Raw genomic sequence first — 8,142 nt, 5'->3', positions numbered from 1 at the left:
ATCTATTTATTTTATTTTTATTTATTTATTTATATTTTGGCCCATCCCAGCAACATGACAAAAAAGTGGACCTTTGGCGCAATTCTAACCTCAGTTCGACATCGTGCAGGAGTAGGATGTCTGCACGACTCTTAACTAGCAGGTGTCGTGTATCTGGAAAAATTTCCATCCTTTTGAATTCAAAAGGCATCAGGTTCTTGAAATTTTGAAACCCTAGGAATCTACCCCCGGGAGAGAGGGAGGATATAATTATAGTAAAAGAAGTAACACTGGTCATCAACAACCCGATTGTTGCCAGTTCCAGTTCCAGTTTGATAGGTGGGTATTTGCGCTCAGTGAGAGTGAGAAACTTCCCGCCACAGAACAGGCATATCCCGCTGTTGACCCATTCCCAATGGGTATCCTGATTATTCAAATGCGCAATATTTCCGTCCTTGAAGACGATACGCATTCTTCCAAAATGAAAAAATGGCTCAGCTGGTGAGGCCTTGTCAACTTGCATATGCACGAACCAACACTCTGCACTGGAAGGGCCCGCCCAACCCTGCTCGCATGCATTTAAAAGACTTTCAACCCCCCCCCAACGTTTCAATAGCTTCAGGCCGCCAGAGGAAAAAAAAAATTAAACAAAAGAGCTGATGATCTCTGGATGCAACTCCCCGCAAACTCTGATTTCTTAACTTAAACCCTGTTTGTAAATAGGTCCGTTGAAGTGTAGAAGGAGTAAAATTTCCATGGAATGACGACTACATGGTTCGGGAGATAAAAAGATATGTCTAGACTACAATGGCATTTTTCAATCCCAGAGGGGGTCATCTGATCCATGACAAAATCTCAACATTCAAGGGAGAATGTGACTCCAGAGACTGTTCGATCATCAGGCTCTCTGGTTTTTTCTTTTTTCTTTCTTTTCTTTTCTTTTCTTTTTTTTTTAAATCAAAAGGCTATCGTCGGATGTTGAACCCAGTTGATTCATCACGATTCCAACATTACAGTTTCTGGCAAGGTTGAAGTCGAATCACAAGCTGAATTAAGTATCCCCATCTCTCTCTAAACCCAAGCTTTTGTTGTTTTGTCAATCAACTCGGTACAATTCAACGCCCAAAACCGGGTTTGAAGCTCTTATTTTTTGGCTATTGCCACCCCCATTTCTGATGACAACTGCATAGTTAAACTAGGCGATTAGGATGCAATCCGGCATTTTCAAAATATTTAGGCGCCATCGATGATTGTTACAAGCTAGCGGCTGGCTAATCATAGCCCTTTCATTCCGGCCGTGCTCGAAGGTTTTAAGTGCCAGTTTCATTCGGCGCTTCATTTCAATCGTTCAACCTCATGCATTATCAGCTGCCCTCCTCAAAGTAGATATCCAAATTACAGTGAAATAAAAAAGAAATGAATGAGATGTAAAAAAGATCTTTTCAGAACAAAAGCACTAACAATTCCTTCTCTGGCCATTTTCCATCAGTCACGTGCATGCATTGCCAGCCAAATTTCCACGATAATTATGTGCCCAACGCCTCCATATTCCAAAACAACTTATCTGGATTCTCAAATTAAAGCCAAAGCCAAAGCCAAAGCAAAGGTAAAAGCAGCAAAGGCAAAAAGCCAAAATCAAAACCAAAAAGAATTAGAAAGATATCTCTTGCCGCGTCTGATGAAGATCTTTGCCATAGGAACAGAGCTTAACAAAAACCCATTTCTCCACATTCTCGGCTTATAACCCTCAGCCAACCGAAAATCATACTTGAGCAGGATATGGCACAGAGCATGCTTGACCTCATTGGCTGCAAAGAGGCGTCCCGGGCAGGCATGTTTTCCCGAATCCGAATACCAAGTGTTCTGGGGAAGGTGACACTAACTGTGCAGACGTCTCATGGCCAGGCGTCTTGCGGAGCTTCAAGAATCGGTACGAGTCAAAAGGTGGTCGGGCTCTTTTCGGATAGATGTTTGAATCCCACATTTTGTTACAGGCGACAATAACCATCGAGCCCTTAGGCACGATTGTTTTACCGGATAGTACAATGTATCCTTCTGCAAGTGGTCTCATTCAGCCTGTTTGCGTTATATTTAATTTGAAAGGCTGTGAGTTAATGCTTTGGGGACGAGATGATGAAAAGGGGGGTTGCCGCAATTTTTTGGAGCGTCCTTACCAGTTTTAGCTTGTATAACGTAGTCCGCTGCCAACCCTGTGACTGAATAACCGTTACAATCTCATTGCGAAGCTCCTGAACAATCTCCTCACGTCCACTATGGGTCAAGGAGAACTTGCGAGAGCATGTCAGATGTAGTATGAATAGCGGCGTGCGCTACAACGGGATCATAATAGTGGCCTTTGGCAGATTGCTCCAGCCACTGCATCGCATCCATATATCGTTCTGGCTGTTTACCCAGCACGAACTGCGGCTAATTTTGCCATGCGTCTCTCCTCAAGGGCTGGGTTTATGATAGCTCTTGCTTGCTCAATTTCCTGTCGGAGTTTACAGCACGATGGCAAGAAGTTGGCTACCAGCCGGCGCGTCAGCGCGAGCCACTGACGGAGGGCCGTAGCAGCGATAAACGAATCGACAGTGTAGGAGATGGTGATACGAAGCCAGTCTGGGTTGCGACGTATTTTTTCACCTAGGAAGACCTTGGATGACAGCTGGGCCACCATTATGAGAATACTTGTTTTGAGGGGAATATCATGCCAATCTAGCCTTGCGGGTTAGTGATATGCCATTCTGGGGAAGAAAAAGCAGCTTCTGCTCCTACTAACAGGAATTATCTGTCCATTGTGTCTCAAGGACGAGAGCAGTCTCAGAAGAAAGAAGTCCTGTAACGTTTCCTGGTCAAGTGAGCAAACCATCACAAAAAAAAAAAAGGGTTGGGGAACTGGTTGACCGAATAAACAAGTCATTCACCAAGGCTTTGCGTTAGTTTTATCCGGACGGCGTCCTGAAAGATCTCACATGCTGTTGCTCCTTGCTTGAAGGTATCAAATCCAGGGAAATCGGCGTGAAACTCTTTTGATATGGCCGAATTAAAGTTCAATGCAGGGTGGTTGCGGATCTCATCAATGTAAGGCAGCTGAGAGGACGACCCTGGGACCATCATCAGTAATAAGGCGAAAAAGCGCTTGCCTGGATAGATGCGTTAAAAGGTGAGCAGATGGAAGGTTCCCAGTTATTCTATTTAATAATCCTCGTTTACCACAGAGATATACCTTACTAAACCCTTCTTCAATCAAGCTGGCTGCATTTCTCATGAACCGCTTTGCTGCATTGGCAGACCGGAATTCAAAAGGTTTCTTTCCATTGATCAACGGTGAAGAGGGCTTCTCGAAGAGGACTTCTTGGATGAAGTCCGCAGCAAAAATACGGCTGACAATAAAATAACGAGGCTAGTCAAGATGACGGGTTCCAGCCTGACAGTGCAGGAGAGCATCAAAAAGCACTTTTTATGGAAATATCCACCGTCATTCTATGAACAGCTTCGAGCACTAATGTACCCAGTGTATAAACGAGACCGGTAAAACGAAACGCACGACAGTGTTTATAAGGGGTTGAGTTAGAGCGTGTGGCGCGGGAGGGGGTTTATATTCTCCATTCACTGTGGGATTCACACTTTGCTCCGTTTCGTAGGGTTTTCTGCGGTTGGCATGCGATCCTTGCCCATCAATGCACAAAAACGTCGGCCAGGATATTACATCAGCTGCGACATGCTGCGTAGTGGATGTTCCCCATCCACTTGCCTCTTCTGATACAGTGTCTTTGTTGGAGAAATTTGGCCAACTGAGAGCATCCAAACCCGCAGCGGAGCTAGGACCCAGTTGTTTCCACCCAAGTTGGGAGGGATACACGTATCGCCGATCTAGCTAAGCATGTTGTGCAAATATTTGATCTTCATGCCGCCCCCACACCAACCCCTTCTCAATCCCGCTCCCTGCGCTCAATGAGTGCTTCTAGATGGTTGCGGGGGCTCACCAAAATAGGTTTCATCAGTAGCCTGGTATGGAGCCTCAGGGGGTAAGCCGGGATTTCATTGCTGGAGTCGTGGAGATTTTGACAGTCCATCAGAGGGACACCGATCGTTGACTTCTCAGTAGTAGTTAGTTCATGGATCAGGTGGATGGACTGAGATTGCTTTATGCATGCCTCCCTCGGTTTCGGCATTTATTGCTGTTAAGCATAGATTTAATACACAGGTGCTGCTTGTCATTATTGTTCCCCCTCGGGGAGGCATAGTTGCAGGAGTGGGCCAAGTCGCCGCTGGTCAGGGCTTTTGTTCGCCCTGGATCTGTCCAGGCGCTTACTTACGCACCAATTGGCGCGCTAGCAAAGGCAAGTTGTTGTGTAGCTGGTTCTTCCTCCCCACCAGCATCCGTCGCAAGTTGTAACCTCCAACTCTTCCAACATAAACTGGTAAGGAAGCGTACTTCACTGGCTAAATGTGGCTTGACAACGGCTGCAGGGATGGCAAATGGTCTTATGAGACATGTTACAACGCATCCATTCCAGCATAGCAGTGGATAACTACAAGCAGCAATTCATTGTTTGAACTTATTTTATCACCCCTCAGCACACTGTCCGCCGACAGAAGACTTCAAACATTTGCTGCACAGAGCCAACATCCAGTCCTCTTCCTTGAATATTTGCTCGTCATCTCTTCTCGACATAAAGCCCTCAGATTTGAATTTGTGAGATTCGAAAAGCAACCGTCAAATATCCAAAGAGAATCTTGGGAAATGAAGGGAGGGAAAACCCGTACCGTGTGGTTTCCCGATGGCGCCGCTGACAACAGGTCAGACAGAAGATCATATATACTGTCACCCAGATGGCGGAGTGAGAGTGTGAGACTGCTGGCTCTCCCCTGGGTCTAGCGCATACTTCCACGCCGTCTATATTCTGCGCAGCGTACAGAAGAGATATTTCTCTCTGGTTAACTATCTGAACATCTTATGAACCAATCGATCTTACGATCTCACAAAAACCCATTTCCCATTCAGTCATTCTGCTACAGAGGCGTAAATAAAAAGAGAAAACCTGTGGCGGCGTATATACTGCTAACCAGGGAATCAGATTCATGCTTACATTGTCAAGCGCGGGATAGTTTCTCTGCCCATATTCTTCTCGCTCTCGTTCGCGTCAAGACTTTTTAACTCTCTCTTCCCTCAAAATCAACGACAATGGCTCGAGTTAGTCTCTTCTTCTTTTCTCACGAACGATCATACGATCACATTGAAGAATGGCAGGGCATCGCCAACGCTAAGCGTCACTCGAGGACATCATCGCGCCCCAACCATTAGCAACGGGTCAACCCGCCCGGGCGAACCGTAGATCCTTCAGCAATGTCATCCATTTCAGAGCTGCAGAAACATCTGATGCTGTTTATAGCCGCCTTCTACCCATCCACTATCTGTTTGAATATTCCCGCTCCGAGCTGTCACAGGACAATATTTCTATGTGCCTTCTGTCATTTTATGGGCCTAGATATAGCTGCGGAGCATGATCCTGTTTTGGAGAAAGAAGAGAACCAACTGAGCGAGAGCTTAGCTGGCTTCGCAGATTCCTTACTCGACAGGACTTTTCACACCGTCTGTGAGCCCGACCCACTGCCATGTCGACCTCTTCATGTTGCTGCTGGCTCTTATCTTTTATAATCAAGGTTTCTGACAAGCGCATCTCTCAGCAATCCAAAGAAGTTCAAGGGGGAAACCGTGAATATGGAATATCTTCCGACACCAGACCAGATATCAGTTTTTCGAGGTTTCTGCCTCATCCGTGACCACCATCGCTGTGTGATCTAGAGTCAAATTGACCAGAAGGAAGCAATAATTCGTTTGACGCAACAGAGTGACAGTACTCAAGATGATGAAGGCGACCAGCTCAAAGGCAGCCATTCATGTATCTTGAGGTATCTTATATCATTCTACATTCGCTGACACAATCTGACACAGACGGCCAGTTGGTAGGTCACCCTGTCAAGAATATCAGACAGTTTCCTTTCTGTCTCAACACCCTGGCTACAGCGATTCTAAAAAGCCCCTCTCATGGTTCTTAACATGTTCCACTGCGAAGTTTCACTCGCACATCACTTGTGGGTGGTGTCAATGTTGGCTATCCGCTCAATGCTAGGAACCTTACCCACAGTTTCCATACCGAATTTAGGCTATTTCTCAGTCCTCTTCGACCCTGTTCCTGGCCAGGAGCATACCTACCGAATTGATACGTACCTCCCCCCCCCCCCCCGGGGGGCCCTACCAGCACTTCCTCTTACTCGCGCACTCTTATCTCCTCTCTCACCTGCGATCAATCGATAGACCGACCCCCCACCCCCAACCCTTTCCACCACGTCTTTCTCGCTATACACCGGGGCCATTGCTCACATCCTTTCACGTATCTAGGGCAGGTGAATATGTTGACAGGATTCTCCAGGATATGGAGGAAGCGGTGACATGACGAGGGTGGGTCTATGGAGTTCGGTTGGCTAGTGATGTTAGAGGTTGGTGGTTGGTCTGATAGTGCAGTCAGTGTCTAGGAGGTGCTTGCGCAGCTAATATTGGCGATCGATTCACAAACTCTAAAATTGAACCGGTCAGGAATCGAACCCAACCGCTCCACGCCCGTAGCGCGCCCCTCTACCCGTCTCCGCAACCCGTGCTTCCAGAGTCGCCCTTGCAGAGCCGCTCGTCGATGGATACGCTGAAGGATGCCAGATGTGGAAACTGCAGGCTGGCCCGCCCCCCAACCCTATGGGCATGACCGGGATGCAACCACCAGGAAATTGGTGCGGTTACCCGGGAGGAAGAACGTGATAGAACATGATGCCCCGAGCTGGAGGACCCCAATGTGCTCAGAGAGTTCCTTGCTTGATGCTCTAGTTCACTCAGACGGCCTGAGAGATGGCCAGGGAAAAGGCAGGCACTAGATATTGCATCTTTCCGTGCCCCACCCCTCTACAGAAGGCCAGACCCCATCTGGACCGCACAGCAGGAGTGGGACGATGCTGAAATAGACGCCGCCCTGGAAGAAGCCAGGGCGGCAATTGAGCATCCTGGCTCACTGACAAAGCCTCCGGAACCTCATACGTCTGCCTGGACAACGAAGAGGCCGCTATCCGCCTCCCGCCTCTATTCTGAAACTGGTGGGGGGTTTGGTTTCGTTGTTTCGTTGTTTCGCTGTTTCGTTTGTCATCAGCAATTTGAGTTCGTGCGTAGGCTCAATATCCGTCTCCCATTCATGGGAGAAGAAGAATAATATGCTGTGAGGAACGGGTCGACTCTTATAAACGGGAACTTAGCTGATCGTTAATTCTCTGGAAAAAGAAGTCTAATATATATATATATATATATATATATATATATAATACTTTTCATCTTGTATTGACAGGCTAGACTCTCTTGCAGTTGCCAAATCCATATAAAGGCAGAGGTGCTTCCTGCAGGATGACAAGTCAATTTACAGATAACTTTATCAGTTTCAAGCTTTCTTTCATTACAGAGGATGATTGATGCCGTTCATGGGATGGGATGTACTTGTAAGCAAAGTTAATTCTACACAAAGAGTTTCTTTCTCTCGTCAGGATTTATTTATAAGCCCCCCCCAGTCCAGTCTCAGATGAAAAGCAGACATTTCTTCTTGTAGAAACAACATCCTGAAGTAAGTAACTTCCAAAAAACCAATTCTTGATTCTCTTGCAGCTGGCTAGTCTGCAGGTCCAAAACATGTCTACTATGGGGGAGTTGTCTCTTTCGCTATATAGAGGAGCAGACATTACAAGGGAGCCAAATTGAAAGGGGCCTGCAGTTGTTATTACACCATTAGTTAATAGTTTAATAATATACAGTACATAATTATAACCTAGGGACCAAAAAGGGTCGGAAAGACTTTCGTTGGGGCTGTAAGTCTCTGTACGGGTAATACCGACACCAGTGTGGTTTAGCCCAAGAGCAGGAATCGGGCTGCGGGCATCCATACCGGGGCGATACGCTGTATGGGGCGTGACGGGGGGGGGCAGTGACAAGATCTGCGCCCTCGCAGCAGCAGCAGCAGCAGCAGCAGCAGCAGCTTGGGGGAAGGGGAAGCGTTCACCCACACCCACACCCACACACAAACCACACAAACCACACAAACCACCCAGCAGCATCCAACCCAACCCAAC

General features: G+C 47.0%; 2 protein-coding genes across 2 annotated transcripts; one reads left to right on the top strand and one right to left on the bottom strand.

Annotated features, from left to right (window-relative positions):
- Positions 1-1,780: 1,780 nt before the first annotated feature.
- PAAG_00401 (hypothetical protein) lies at positions 1,781-4,657 on the bottom strand (the record flags this gene model as incomplete). Its single annotated transcript, XM_015844005.1, has 10 exons — positions 1,781-2,034; positions 2,189-2,267; positions 2,402-2,694; positions 2,759-2,827; positions 2,904-3,117; positions 3,206-3,382; positions 3,491-3,856; positions 3,966-3,987; positions 4,299-4,466; positions 4,566-4,657. 10 exons carry the CDS (start codon positions 4,655-4,657, stop codon positions 1,781-1,783), a joined length of 1,734 nt encoding a protein of 577 aa, XP_015700340.1.
- Positions 4,658-6,031: 1,374 nt separating this feature from the next.
- PAAG_00400 (hypothetical protein) lies at positions 6,032-7,238 on the top strand (the record flags this gene model as incomplete). Its single annotated transcript, XM_015844004.1, has 4 exons — positions 6,032-6,210; positions 6,386-6,431; positions 6,611-6,768; positions 6,863-7,238. 4 exons carry the CDS (start codon positions 6,032-6,034, stop codon positions 7,236-7,238), a joined length of 759 nt encoding a protein of 252 aa, XP_015700339.1.
- Positions 7,239-8,142: the final 904 nt, after the last annotated feature.

The sequence above is a fragment of the Paracoccidioides lutzii genome (assembly GCF_000150705.2).
Source record: "Paracoccidioides lutzii Pb01 unplaced genomic scaffold supercont2.1, whole genome shotgun sequence".
Lineage (NCBI taxonomy): Eukaryota > Fungi > Ascomycota > Eurotiomycetes > Onygenales > Ajellomycetaceae > Paracoccidioides > Paracoccidioides lutzii.
Note: the sequence above shows the minus strand (reverse complement) of the source record. Positions and strands in the feature narration are given on the sequence as shown.